Here is a 15,190-nt window from a genome sequence, read left to right as displayed (position 1 = left end):
AAACAGGCGGTGGGAGTGTGGAAAGGGTGTCTGGGGAAATAAGAAGATGTCGATATGGATTAGAGGAATAGATGGACGATAAGATGAATGGTTAGATGAAAGGAAGAAATGAATGAAAGAGCGAGAAAGAGGGGGAGAGATCTACTGATTGTGGATTTAACATTTATAACCCTAGCAAGTTACTAATTTTCTGACACAGTTTCCTTGTCTCTAAAGTGAAATTAATGCCAGTTTTTATCTCATATAATTGAAATAAAGATTCAGGGTGTTAATCTAGCCCCCCTTCCCCAATCCCCAATCAAGGATTGAAGGGAAGGCACTAACAGACCTTAGATAGCAGTGCTAAACCTGGGGCGTGTGTGCCACAGAAGGTGGCTATCACTGAAAGCTCTGAAGTGTTCATCATCACTGACATAAGGGTCAGATCCTTGTTGCTGGTGCAAACCACCTGTTACATAGTGTTGGTGACCATGTGTTATAAACTGAGTCTAGGGCACATCCAAGCTTGTCCTCGTCCTGCCCTTCTGGGCTGGATTGGAACATGAAAACTCCCCTCTCTTTTCTGGTCACAGCTGGAAGACCTAGGGCTAAGGACTGGGTGTCACTCATAGGGCAAGATCTGCTAAAGAGGAAAAGGCACCTGAGGAAACTCTGTCTTTGTCCTTGCAGGAATGTTTTAATCTTCCTGAGCCTTGTAGTCCTCATCAGTGTTCCTGGAAGCACTCACTGCCCTTCTCTATTGTCCTTGAGTCAGGTGTAACAAACAGATAAACAAATACCAAGGGTCCTCATGGCCTTTTGTTCCTAGAGAACAAGTGGTTGCCCCAGATCCCTGCTACTTTGCTCTTTCTTTTCTTTCCCACCATGCATGGTAACCAGAGCAGGAGTCTAGACCCCACTTCAGGGGTCAGTTTAATGGAGGAGGGATTTACTTGGCTCACGGTTTCTGAGGCCCCAGTCTATGGTTGGCAGATGCCAAGGCAGGAACATCATGGCTGAAGGGTGGGCAAAAGAAAGCTGCCCACCTCCCAGCAGCTGGGAAGCAGCAGGGAAAGAGTCTTCACATCCACTCAGTTGTTCAAATCTCATCACTGGCAATCAGCCCTCCAACACAATGAGACTTTGGGGAGACATTCTGGATCCCAACTATAAGAGGAGGTGCTGAATGCTAGATGGAAAAGCACATTACTTAAACACCAAAGAGTGTCAGATGCTGATGCTAATAAGTAAGATGAAGGCAGAAAATGTACCACTTGGCATTAGCAACCTGGAAGTCCTTAGTTGACATTTTGGTGCAGTGATGGAGGTGGAAATCTGATTTAAAGAGAAACATGGGAAGTGAAGACAATAAGTACAGACAATTCTTTCAAGGAATTTTTTTTTAAAAAAAGATTCAGCTAGAGTGGTTACATCTTTCTCCATCTATACTCAGCTGTCAGGATATTGGCACAGGTGAGCACAGGTGTGGTGGTAAAGGTGGGTAGGGAGTCTGGCCAGGTAGGGTAGTCTGGTCAGGAGGGGATGGGGCACGGGTGCAAAGGTGATGAGCTTAGTGGGTTGTTGGGAATGATGGCTCTTGGAGCGCTAAGTTTTGAGAAATTGAGGTGGGGACATAGGAGGTGATGGGCAGAAAGTAGATGTACAGAACCAGGATGTCTTCATTACTTTCTTGTCTCTGAGACACAATACCCAACATCCAAAACTCTAAGGAGGAATGGTTTTTTGACTGAAAGTTTGTAGAGGACTCAATCCACAATTCATTGGCTCCAAAGGGAGGCATGGCAGAAGAGAAAGAGCTCATGGCCACAGCAAGGGGAGGTAGAGAGCTATCACGGGCAGAGGGAAGGAGGGAAGTTACACCCTTAAGGCCACGCCCCCGGTGAGCCTCCTCCCTCTGCCAGGTTCACCTCCCAAATTACATTTATCATATTTAGTTACAAACTCATCTGGACTAATCCATTAAAGGGTATCACACCTCCATGATCCAGTCACCTCCCCAATCCCGACCTGTGAGCACATGAGGCTTTGGGGGTCACCTGGATATAAACCACAATGTGAGATGCTGTAGAGGCTGTAGTTTGGTAATGGTCACTGTCAGGATGTGGGTCTTTCTCTCCCAGCAGGCTAGGACCTCTGGGAGTATCACAGTCACCCCAGTATCTCCAGCATTGGGTCTACAGGCAGGAAAGATTGGGTGAAGGCCAAGGGCCCTGGAGGAAAGGGCAGAGCATTGAGAAATTTGAAGGATCATGAGCTTGAATTTGATGTTCATGGAGAACAATGACAGGAGCAGTGGGGAGCAGTGGTGCCAGAGCTAAAAGTACAGAGCCGAAGAGACTTGGGAGCCTATGGCCCTGGCAATAAAATCAGGGGCAGACGTTACCTTGTGACTGTGTAAACTTCAAAGTTAGAGGTTTGGGGAGGAGATAGAAAGGAGGTGTTTAGAAGTGGTGTGGAAGAGCAAGGAGGGTCTTACTGCATCTGCAGATCCAGTGGGCCAGGGGGTAAAGAGGAGTAAACTGGCCCCACCTGGAAGGGCTGTGCCTTTGGGGAGAGCAGAGGGTGGCTAGAGCAGGGAGGTAAAAGGAGCCTCCAAGGGAGCTGAGGAGATGTGCACCATTGCAGAGAGCTCCAGGTGGTTCCCAGCCCTGCCCTGTCTGTCACACCTCCCCCAGCCTGGCCCCCACCGTTATGGACTGCCGTGGTGTGGGGCCAGTCTGTCTCCTCCACTGGACTGGCAACTCCGAGAATCAGAGCCTGGGTCTGTCTCAACCCCAACTGTATCCCCCACACATGAACAGCAGGCGCTCGCTGAGTTCTCCTGGACAGTGCCAGTTTCAGGTCTGCAGAGCAAGTTAGAAGATGAAATACCTCAGAACCAGAAGAGGGTGCCAGGATTTCAAGAAAGAGGGGTAACACCCCAAATTCACACTGTACTCTGAGGATTTTTATTGCTTAAAAAAGTTAGTGCAGCATGGCGGCACATGCCTGTAATCTCAGCTGCTCAGGAGGCTGAGACAGGAGGATCACCCGTTCAAGGCCAACGTGGGTAATATAGTGAGAACTTGTCTGGAAATAAGAAGTAAAAAGGACCAGAGATGTAGTTCAGAGGTAGAGTTTCCTGGATCCAATCCCCAATACTGAAAGGAATAAAAAATGAGGGCCTACAGTATAACCCATAGGAAATAGGTAACATTATCCTGCACTGGACTCATTTGAATGACTGCACAGTTCCTAGAAATCCGTAACAGAGTTAACTACTTCATCCCATACTTGTTAAAATTTAAACAGGTTTTTCTTAATGTCATACAAATATCCAGGAATGTTTCTGTGCAAATTGGTGACATTGTGCAGTTAGAATATTCTTACAGAGAACTCAGAGCAGCAGCAGTTCCTCCACTCATCCAATAAAGATTTCCTGAGCTCCTCCAGGCCTGTTCTAGGCCACAGCAGCATGGAAGGGATGGCAACAGCCTTTGTGTCTCGGCTATAGAACCACGGACTCTCCAGAAGGTTTTTAGAATTCTCAGAATATTACTGCTGCTTTAAATTATAAATTAAATACATGGTAGATATTAGTGTTGGATATTGCAAAGCCAAAAATGCTCAGTGCTTGGGCAGAATCTACTCATTCCCCATATCTTCTGCCCCTGCTCTCTCTAATCTTGTCCATCCTTGCCTCCTCCCTGGTCCACTGCAGAGGGCCGCTTCCTGGCCTTCCTGTTCCCACCCCTCCTCCCCCAGTCTGTGTCCCACATGCATCCAGAAGAGCTTCAAGTCAGGTCATGCACCTTCTTTGCTTAGGCCACTTCTGCAAAGGCAAACAAAAACACTGAAACGACACTCAGGATTTGGAGGCAGATATACTTACACCGACAGGCACTAATTGGGATCATTCCCAGAATATCAGGCCCTGATCTCTGGTGGTCTAAGGTTTATATGAGATAAAAAAGCAAGAAGTACAGAGGCAGAATGGCTTGTCAATTGGGGACTGGTTTATACAATGTGTGTGATAGTGAGCAGCTATGTATCACAGGGACCAGCCATTTCTAAGAGACCAGAAGCAAATGCAACTGGAACAGGAATAATATATTACCTGAGCAAGTAAGAAACCAAAGTATACTGGCTGAGGCAGGAGGGTTGTAAGTTGGGAGCCCAATTCTTTTTTTCCCACTAACACAATCAACGAATAAAATATAACGTCTCTACCCAGAAGAGTGGGCAGCTAACAGCTCATTTCGGGGAAAGTGAGGCACAGGGCAGAACCCGTACCAAGACTGCTACTCACACCCACCTGAGGGAAACCGGAAGCAGCTTTACGGTTAGAGATCGCAGCGCTAGCAAAACTCAGGGACTGACAGCGCGAGAAACTGCAGAACCTCAGGGTCTGGGGAATCCCCGCCCACTGCACGTACGCGGAACTCCCGGTTGGCAGGACAACTAGTGGGCGGGGCTACGCGGTTGCGTCTCGCGTCCTACGCCGTCGCGCGCCTGCGCTCCTTTCCACGTGCGAAAGCTCCGGGCTCGTGGAGTCAGGAAAGCCGGATAAGCTACGGGCAGCGCAGTTTAGCGCTCACCATGAAGCCAGGTGCTGTCTGGAGTTGGGGTCTGGGCTCAGGGGCTGGGGCGAGCGGGACTTCCGGGTGCTTTGGCTTGGGCGCAGGGGTCGTGCTCTGAGCCTAGGATCTGGGCTGGCGTTGGGCGGGGATCCTGGTTCTGCCTGAAGATAGATCTTGACCTGGGGAAGACTGGGGGGGTTTGTGACCGGCTTAGGAGTCACGGTCGTGAGTCCCGGGCCTTAACCTGGGGATTGGGGGTCGTGATCACGAATTCGTTTAACAGAGGCGGGTTTTAGATACGGGGATAGGAACTGCATTCGAGGATCCTGATCGAGTCTGGATCCGGGGCCTTGGATCTCTTGAGCATGGGTTTTGTGGATCTGCCTCGGGTCGGAGATGGAGAGCCTCGGATCTTAGGTCTGGGAGCTGGTTTTGAGAAGTTAGGGTGGATGAGGCACCCCACTTTGTAGTGTGCAAAGCTTTTTGGCCTACTTCCCCGCTCTCTACACATCCAGGGAGGTGGGTCCCCGAAGTTGGTGTGGAGATTTGAGGGCCTAGGATTTCCAACTCTGTGATAAGAGAAACTTCACGAGCCTGGTCTTAGCGGATGGAGAGAGGGTAATCACAGAGCCTGGGTAGTTTTTTCAGTCCATATTTCCCGTTATTCTGTTGAACCTATACCTTCCCTCCTGGTGGAATGATGAATATCCCTGGCTTTGACAGTTGAAGGGTTCAGTTTGGTTTTCATTTCTGGTTGAGCTTGTTAGCCTCCCAAGTGACCTTGAACAAGTGGCTTCGCCCCTCTGAGCCTCGATTTTTCTGATCAATAAAATGGCAGCCTGTTAAGATTAAATGAGGTCATATTTTTAAAAGAAAATAGCAGTGCTTGATATATAATGGTACTGGTTTTGTTACCTTTGTCTTAAAGGGAACAAAGCTAGGGTTCTTTTTTTTTTTCCTTTGGAGACAGGGTCGCGCTGTGTAGTTCAGGCTGGCCTTGAGCTCATTGTGTAACCCAGGCTGGCCTCGACCTGCCTCAGCCTCCCTAGTTCTGGGATTACAGGCATACAGCCTCTACATCCAGCTAAAGCTAGGGTTCTTGTCCCTGATGTCTAACAGCTTCTTAAATTAGGCCTGCCCAACCTCTGCCTCTCTGTGAGAACTTGCTCCATTGTTCAGGGAGTTTTTCATCCTTGCTAAAAGACTGTGATTCCCAGTGCGGATTTTCTTGGGTTTTCTTCCTGTGTGTGTGCATGCAGGTGGAGAGGTGGGAGTCATCTGCAGGGGACTGTGGATTCAGCCCCCCATCCCCACCCCAGGTCCTGGTTCTGTAGTGTTGGGGGACTTTCACACAGAAGGGTAGGGCCTGCTAAGCTAAGACCCTGACATGCCTGCAGGCATCTTGTGGACTGATTTCCCCAGGCATGGAGGATGCACCTTCTTCCCTCCGACCTCTCCACTGCATGGTAGACTGTGAAGTGGAAGAAATTGTTAGAGGTCAGCTCTTCACTAAAGATTTTAGTCGTGGTGAGAGGAAACCTATGGAAGATTGAGGAGGACTGTAAGGCAGTGTGGTTAACATGTGTAAAGGGGATCCTTCTTGCTTCAGTGTGTAAACTGTAGGGGAGCAAAGGAGGAAGCAGACACATCAATGGGAATTTGTTGCTGAAACCTCGGAGATGATGGGACTTGGACTAGGGCAGTATCAGTGGACTTGCTGACAAAATTTTCTGGTTTGGGAATATGTATTGAAAATAGAGCTAGCAGGTTGTGTGTGTGAGAGAGGAGCCAGGACTAACTACAGGTTTGGGGTATGTAACCGGAAGGAGAGAGTGAACATTTTGCAGCTAGGGAAGGTTGTGGAACAAGAACAGATTATAAATCAGGGAGTCCGTGAGAGCCCTTCCCCCCAGTTTCCAGAAGAATTTGTATGTGTGTTTTTCCTGAGGAGTGCATCTTCAGTCTTCGTGGTACATTTTCCTAAGATCTCTAGCATCTGAAATGGGTTAAAATTTGTTGAGTATCTGGGACTGAAAGTTTATATTGAAGCCTACTGCACCCCATGGTTCCCACACTTGCCTGGTCGCTGATGTTTTAGATGAGAGGGTCTCAATAGGCCTATCTATTGGCTTCTCACCTAAGTAGGGGAGAGAGGAAACTCCTTAGTTTAAATAACAATATTCAGACTGTTCCAGGCTGTATATTATGTATGAGTGCTTTTGTATATAAAGTCATTTAGTCTTTACAGGTCCAAGGTGGAAAGTGACACCTATGATCTTTCCCTGCTCTTTTAGGTCATGAATGACCTCCCTGCGTGGAATACATGAAGGGAGGGCCAGGGGTCACCTGTGATCTGAACAGGACCAGGGAATTAGGAGTCATCAGCAGGCAATTGCTCATTTAATGTTAATTGAGCTTTTACTTTGTGTTGGATGTTGTGCAGGGCACTAAGGATGTGGTGGTGATGGAAACAACTAAAAATCCTCATGCATTTGGTGCTTGACTGTGTTGGGGGAGGCAATGGTGACAATGTTAATAATAACATGTGTGATTGTTGCTATACAGAGAAGTAAGTAGGGTGGTCAGAAAGGCCCTTTTGAGTCAGTAACATTTTAGTTTGAGACCTAGCTGCAGAGAAGTGGGGGCAGTGCCACTCTCTGCAGGAGCCAGGCAGGGGAACAGCAGATAGTCGGGTTACAGGTGTTACAGAAGCTGCTGTGTTCGTTTATCCATCGGTGGGATGAGCACAGGGCTCATCTGGGAAGTCAGTGAAGGCCAGATTCCTGGCATCGTGGTTTTCTCAATTGGTCTTACCCTGGGGAGCTCTCCAAAGTCCCCATGTCTGGCACGGTTAAATCTGAATCTCTTGAGTTCCAGGAATTAAGCAAGGTGTAGCTCATTTACCCCAGGGAAAGGAATTTTTATTTTGGATGTGGTAGAAAGTTCTTGGAGCTATTTGAGCAGGGAAATAATAAGACCTGATTTGCTGTTTTAAAAAGATCATCCAAGCTGGTGTGGTGCCTCACACTTCTAATCCTGGAGACTATGAGGAGAGGATTGGAAATTCGAGTCCTGCCTGGGCAGTTTAGTGAGACCCTGTTTAAAAAAAAGTGTGAGCTGGGGATGTGGCTCCATGGTAGTGTGCTGCTAGGTTTGAACCCCAGCACCCTGCGCCCAACATCCATTGGCTTCTTGCTGTGTGGAAAGTAGAGGGAGGAGATACAAGATGAACAGTTCCTGCTTATTGTATGGTCAAGAGTTTTGAAATTTTTCTCTGTCTTTTTTTTTTTTTTTTTGTACCAGGGATCAGACTCATGACCTCATACCTGCCAGGCAGGTGCTTACACTGCTGAGCTAAATCCCTGGCCTGAAATGTTTTAAAAATTAAATTAGTAATAGCTACTAAATTATGTTTTCAAAGCAACAGAAAAGGCCTAGAGTAAAATAAAGCAGAAAAAAAACTACATTTTCATCTTTAATACCATTAAGATGTGTGAAGATAGCACAAAGTGTGAACAGGATGCATCTTTACAAAAATGTTAGCAAGTTTATATTGAAAAATTGGATAGTTTACGTGGTGAAGTCATTTTAAACCATCACGAATTTTGAGGCTGGCTTAATAATTCATATATATATATATATATATCCCCCCCCCCGATTCTTGAGACAGGGTCTCAGTATGTGTTCCAGGCTGGCCATGAACTCACTGTGTAGCCCAGCCTGGCCTTGAGCTCGCAGTGATCCTCCTGCCTTGGCCTCCAGTACTGAGATTACAGGCGTGTGTCACCACACCCAGCTAATTTATGTGGTTTTTCAGAACAATGCTTCAGAGCCTTTGTATTCACCACAGAAAAGTCACATATTAAATCTATTTAGCACAGAAAGAATTTGGTCTGCTTCAAACAATGTTTTGTGCTCAATGAACAATATTTGCTCTGTCCTGATGTGACAAAAATAGTCTTCATAATCTATTTTTAAAGTTTTTGACCATGTAGTCAACCCTTAAACAACATGTAGATTTTTGCCCACCCTTAAAAGGACAATTTGGTTGTCCCCTTCCCCTTTTTTCTCCCTTGATAAAATAAGCAGTTCTTGGTTGTGATTGGGAGTTTTGAAAAAATTAAATTAGTAATAGACATTAAATTACATTTTTCCAAGAAAGAAAAAAACAAAAATAAAGGAGAAACAAAATGACATTTTTGTCTTTAATACCGTTAAAGAGTAGAATGCTGGGAGCTTGTGAGCGGGGAGATGGGCCAGCAGGGAACTGTGTTATGGTGAATTCCCCTTCTTGGAGGGTGCTGTGTGGCACTTTTATTGCAGATACAAGGTCGTGGCGAGAAGGTAGGAAGGTGTTTCCAGGCTCTAGGGGACTCTTGCTGCAGTGCATTCACACACACTCAGGGTTCTCTAATTTAGGGGCAGGCCAACACAGCGAGCTATATCTGCAACCCTTATTTATTAATTAATTTTCAGACAGGGTCTCACTAAGTTGCCCAGGCTGGGCTAGAATTTCAGATCCTGCTACTTTAGCTTCCCAGATGCTGAGATTACAGTGCCAGTGGGTTCATCTGACAATAGAATGAGTTCTGCAAATGTGCTATCCCTGCTGGGGATTTAGTTCAGTGGTGTAAGTGCCTGCCTGGCAAGCGCAGGGTCATGAGTTCCATCCCTGATACCAGAAAAAAAAAGAGAAAGAAACAAAATAGCTGCTCTCTCAGATTGACACAGTGGAACACAGCTGTCTTCTCAGCACTCAGGAGGCAGAGGCAGGAGTTCAAGGCCAGCCTGAACTATGTAGCAAGACCCTGTCTCCAAAAAAGAAAAAGAAAAAAGAAAAAAGAATGCTTCCCATCCAAAACACCAGAATATCAGTAGTGACCTGCATCTCTTTCCGTAGTCTGCCTCTTTGCTAACCCCATAATGTCTCCTTCCTGGGCAGTAACCAGCATCATGAGTCTCAGCTTTATCTTTTCTGGACAGAGAGGCTACCTTAGATACCAACAGAGCACAGCACTGGTTAGTTTTAGTTTTTGCTAAACTTTGTAGAAAGGCTTTTTGCTTTGGACATGTTTGGTAGAAACTTGTGTTTTGTACTAACATTGTCATTCTAAGGCACCTTTCTGAGGTGTATAACTCAAGGTCTTTGTTGTTCTTGTGGCTCTTTTCCATTTTGTTTGTTTATCGTCGCTGGATGTAGAAGTTCATCCTGTGTTTTCTGCTGCCGTTGACATTCTCAGCTGTGTGTTTGGGGACACAGGCTTCCCTGGTTTCTCACCTGAGTGCAACTGCTGAGTGAGTGTATTTGACCTTTTAAGTGTCATTACCTTGACTTTTTGTTTGTTTGTTTTGCCCACAGGTTTCAGCCCCCGTGGAGGTGGCTTTGGTGGCCGAGGGGGCTTTGGTGACCGTGGAGGTCGTGGCGGTCGTGGTGGAGGCCGAGGTGGCTTTGGTGGTGGCCGAGGTCGAGGTGGCGGTGGCTTCAGAGGCCGAGGCCGAGGAGGAGGTGGTGGCGGCGGAGGACGGGGTATGTGAGGCGGCAAGGGAGGTGGAAAGGACCTTCTTGGGCACAAAGAACGAAGAGTTGGAGGTCTCCTTCTCCTACCACAATTTTCTCGTGTAGGTGGAGGCTTCCAGTCTGGTGGCAGCCGTGGTCGTGGCCGAGGAGGAAAAAGAGGAAACCAGTCAGGGAAGAATGTGATGGTGGAGCCTCACAGGCATGAGGGTGAGGGAGATGGCAGGCAGCCACTCCAAGGTTAGGGCTGGTGCGGGACCTCGGAGTCTCAGCCCGCTCTGCTCCACTTACCAGGTGTCTTCATTTGTCGTGGAAAGGAAGATGCACTCGTCACCAAGAATCTGGTCCCTGGAGAGTCTGTTTATGGAGAGAAGAGAGTCTCCATTTCGGTGAGACGTGATCCCCCCTGCAAGCCACCAGACCCCAGCTGATGCTGTCCCAAGTGGCCTAGTCTCCTTGCCCCCTTCTACATGACCTACATGTGACAGCCAGGGATCATCAGTATATAGGTCAGACTGCAGGCTCCCCTCCCCTGTCTTCTGAGACTCAGCCCTGCCTGAAAGTCTTGAGCTCTCACAGTGCCTTGAGGGACGTGTGGTCTCCTTGCTTTCCTCTCTACTGGCTGGTGCAGGGCTGCTTCCTTCTCATCATCTTTGTCTCTGGTCAAGAGTCACCTGGTCTTTGTGACAAAGCCATCTCATATCCCCCGTCTGTCAAAAGCAGCCTTTACTGCCCATCCTCGTGTCAAAAGCAGCCTTTACTGCCCATCCTCATGTCATTTTCTCTGTGCTCAGCCACACCTCTGCTTGGGGTCTTCCTGTTCATTTTCCCTCTGCCTGAAATTCCTGAGTGGTAACCTCTGGCCCTCCAGGTTGAGTCAGAAGTCACCTTCCGGCCACCCTGTCATTCTCACCCATTGTTCACTACTCCCTGTGCTTCCCATCTGCTCTACTGGCTTGGTCTCTGCAGGATCTGTCCTCATGTACTGTGGCAGGTTGCAGTAGGTTTTTTAAGTGTATACTTAGTCCATAAGGGCTGATCTAGATCTGTCTTCTTCATTGTGGTGTCCCCAGCGCCTGGACCAGGAGCAGGAGATGATTACTTAAGTGTGCCGGTCTTATTGTTACTGTTTACTGTCTCCTGCTGCCTCTTCTCTCTGAGTCAGCAACATCCATGAGAGGACAAGGGCTGCTCTGTCATGGTCACTGCTATGCGCCTGTGTGTTCAGTTCTTATATGATGATTGCACCACCCTCTTTCTTTTGAGGGCACCAAGGGTAGGGGTAATTCTGGAGAAGAGCCTACACTGACTATTGCCCCCATCTCTCCTGGCCTAGGAAGGAGATGACAAAATTGAGTACCGAGCCTGGAACCCTTTCCGCTCCAAACTGGCTGCGGCGATCCTCGGGGGTGTGGACCAGATCCACATCAAGCCTGGGGCCAAGGTGCTCTACCTTGGGGCAGCCTCTGGCACCACAGTTTCCCATGTCTCCGATATCGTAGGCCTGGTGAGTCAGATGGGTTGGGGGTGGGCCACCCTGCCAATCTGGAATGGGGGCCTAGCAGCTCTCTGTACCATGTGGTATAGGGCTGGCCTTTCCTTCCGGGCCTATGAGTAGAATAACCTGAGGCCTTGAGGGAAGTGGGGTAGGCATGAGTTTAACCATCACTAGCAGGACCCAAAGCTGGGAGAGTAGAGAGTTTGGTTATTTAAAATTCTGTGCCCCTAGCTGGGCATAATGGTATGTGGCTATTATTCCATTTACTCAGGAGGCTGCATCAAGAAGATGCAGTTCGAGGCCTGAGCAACATGAACTAGACCCTATGTCTAAGAAAAAGAAAAAAGTCATGCCTTTAAGTTCTGTTCTTCCTGTTTCTGTTTAAAGAACTGATAGTTCTCATAGTTCTGGGCCTGCATTTCTGCATGGCTGTACAGGTTTCTCCTATAGAGAGTACTTGTGTGTTGGTACCTGTGTGTTTCACTTCACTTCTTGTAACATGATTATTGTAGGCTGTTTAATTTGGTGGTCAAAACACTTCAGGCTCTTTTGTAGGCATTTTTTAATGATACAGCTTTCATTAACAAACCTGTCTTAGTTTAACCAGGATAGGGTTTTGTGGAAATTTAACAGGTTAATTCCTAAAGTACTTGCCCATTGCAAATACACTTAGCTTTTATTATGTCATCTCTGTGTGTTGGTTGTGATTTTAAGATTCTTTTGGGAGCGTGGGCCCTTGTATCAGGCAAATTTGGGTTGTGTAGTTTTGCTGTTTGCTGAATAACCCTTAGTGTTTCTATGTGTTTATACCTTACTTTACTTATCTGTAATGTAGACATCATAACAATAGAAATTACTTGGTATGTTTTATATTTGGGGGCCAGAAGAGATGCTGTGTGTAGTGTAGGGGCCTGAAGTATTCATTCCAAACGTGAGAACCAGTATCATTATTTGTTATCATTGGATTCACTTTAGGATGGTCTTGTGTATGCAGTTGAGTTCTCTCACCGTTCTGGCCGTGATCTTATCAACTTGGCCAAGAAGAGGACCAACATTATTCCTGTGATTGAGGATGCTCGACACCCACACAAATACCGCATGCTCATCGGTGAGGGGTCTAGGCGGTCAAGGGCAGCTAGGACAAGCCACTCCAGGATTCCTGGAAGAACTAGCGGGGCCTGGATTCAGATGCAGTTAGGTTACATGAGCAGGCCTCTTGAGTCTGCAGGAATGGAAAGGGGGCAGGGAGCCAGATGAGGTGGTGTTTGGTAACTGCCACAGCTGCCTGGAGCTCTGGAAAGGCCCACTTCTTTGATCGCCCTGCTTCCTAGGTCTCCTGCACTTCCTGCCTCCTTCCAAAACATGGTACCTTTTACACTACTTTGGCTTCTGTTTAAAAGTCCCTTTCTGGGGCCCTTATTGTTTAGTGGCATCCTAGCACAAACTGAGCATGGCCTGAACTGCAGAGCCCATTTTGAATATTAATGACTCTTTAAAAAAGAAAAAATTTAAAAATACAAGTAAACAATAGCCTGGCAAATTTCCCTGAGGTTATCAATAAGAATATTTGCTATCTGCTTTCCCCAATTTTTAAAGTTTTTTTATACCATTTTATCATTTAAAAAAATCACATTGCTATAAAAACATTTCATTCCACTCATTTTTCTTTGCCTTTTCCATGCCTCTGTCCCCACCCTTGCTCTGCAGCTTGTTTTCATTTGATAGTCTTTCACACTCTCTTGCCTTTAACTGCTCACCTTTACTTGTCTTTTTGATGACATGTCTATCTCCCCCCAGACCCGGGAGCATCTCGAGGGCAGGGTCCGGGTCTGAATCATCTCTGTGTCCCCCACGCCCAGCCCAGGGCTGGCCACAGAGTAGGTGGCAACCATGTTTTACAAGAGGAGTGAATGAATGTTACGACTGTGGGCTTCGGACCCATCTCGGGTGGGCACTGCGGAGGGAGGGGGTTCAGTGGGAGGAGGGAGCTCGCAGCAGGGAGACTCCGCCAGGAGCCTGCTGGTGGAACACCAGCCTCATGGAAGGGTCTGGGAAGACTTCTCTGGTGGATCTAGCTTTTAACTGTTGTCCTTTCTCCTTAGCAATGGTGGATGTTATCTTTGCTGATGTGGCCCAGCCAGATCAAACCCGAATTGTGGCCTTAAATGCTCATACCTTCCTGCGTAATGGAGGACACTTTGTGATTTCCATTAAGGTGCGGGGCTTGGACTCTTTAAGATGGGTAGTTGTATCTCAGGGAGGAATCTTTGGATTTAAGGAGTAAAGCAGCATAGGTTGCTAAGGCTGACCATCTGTGTTTGAATTCCAGCAATGTGACTTTGAGCAAGTTACTTAACCTTTGTGACTCAGTTTCTTTGCTTGTAACATTAGAAATATTAGTCCTATCTTTTAAGAACTGACATAAGATTAATCAACATGTGAAGCTTCCAGAACAAATCCTGTCATAGATACTAGATAAATGTTAGTTGCATTTTTCAAACTGTTATAATTTGAAATGCAAAGAATTCCCATGGGCCTTTCACCAGGTTGACTATCTGTGATAGCTTTGTTCCTGGCAGCATTGCTACCACTGAGAAGCAGCAGAAAAAAATCCTTAGTATAAAGTTGTGGTTTGGTGTAGGCTTTGTTTGTCTGTTTGCTGGTATTGGGGAATGAGCCCAGGATCTTTAAACTGGAGCCACACTCTCCAGTCCTTTTTATTCTGAGATAGTTTCTCATTAAATTTGCCCAAGTGGGACTTGAAGTTTAGGTCCTTCTGTTTCAGTCTTGTGAAGTTCTGAGATTACATGTGTGCCACCACCAAGCCCCATTTAAACGTTGGCTTTTGATAAATAGGACATCTGGCCTTGAATTTAAAACTTTTCTGATTGTCTTTTTTTTAACGGTGAATAAATTTATTTGAAAAAGTGAGGAAGAAACGAGCTCAATAGAACAGGCTTGGGCCAAGTAAAGGGAAAAAGCAAGATAAAAATACACCCTGAAGGACAGGGTGGGCTATCGTGAGGAAAGCCCATGATAGCACTAATGCAGTCTTTGGCCACATTTCCAAAACCTGGATTTCACTCGAGTTTCTGATTAGAACATATTTCTGGCTTAAAGATCATCAAAAAGGAAAACAGCTCAGAGCTCGGTGCAGAGCTCAAATTCTCTCTTCTCTGTAGGCCAACTGCATTGACTCTACAGCCTCAGCTGAGGCTGTGTTTGCTTCTGAAGTGAAGAAGATGCAGCAGGAGAACATGAAGCCCCAGGAGCAGCTGACCTTAGAGCCATATGAAAGAGACCACGCTGTGGTAGTGGGTGTGTACAGGTGAGCAGGAGCCCAGTAATCCAAGACAGGTCTCCCTCCCCTGTATTCAGAGTGCTGTGGTTCTGGGGACCCCAAGAATGGTGACACCTGTGACACTCCTCCCTCCCCATTCCTGTCTTCTAATCACAGGCCACCTCCCAAGGTGAAGAACTGAAGTTCAATGCTGTCTGGATTCCCAGAGATGTGTGTTGCTACTGTTTGTTGCACGTGTGATTTTTCTATTAAAAGACTCATCTGTTGCTTTGTTTACTGATTGTTACACGACCATCATAGACAACCGGACACTCCTG

The 15,190-nt window shown here is 46.9% G+C and overlaps 1 protein-coding gene across 1 annotated transcript; it reads left to right on the top strand.

The window, feature by feature from the left end:
- Nucleotides 1-4,434: 4,434 nt before the first annotated feature.
- Fbl (fibrillarin) lies at nucleotides 4,435-15,139 on the top strand. The gene is made up of 9 exons (XM_003461998.5): nucleotides 4,435-4,588; nucleotides 9,919-10,086; nucleotides 10,183-10,284; nucleotides 10,369-10,463; nucleotides 11,411-11,581; nucleotides 12,548-12,680; nucleotides 13,675-13,787; nucleotides 14,755-14,900; nucleotides 15,030-15,139. The coding sequence occupies exons 1-9, from the start codon at nucleotides 4,579-4,581 to the stop codon at nucleotides 15,052-15,054; spliced, it is 963 nt and encodes a 320-aa protein (XP_003462046.1). The 5' UTR covers nucleotides 4,435-4,578; the 3' UTR covers nucleotides 15,055-15,139.
- The last annotated feature ends 51 nt before the right edge of the window (nucleotides 15,140-15,190 follow it).

Source organism: Cavia porcellus, unplaced genomic scaffold (assembly GCF_034190915.1).
Source record: "Cavia porcellus strain 051 isolate PalLab524CR breed Dunkin Hartley unplaced genomic scaffold, mCavPor4.1 scaffold_7, whole genome shotgun sequence".
Lineage (NCBI taxonomy): Eukaryota > Metazoa > Chordata > Mammalia > Rodentia > Caviidae > Cavia > Cavia porcellus.
The sequence above is the reverse complement of the archived record's forward strand: the minus strand, read 5'-3'. Positions and strand labels throughout refer to the sequence as shown.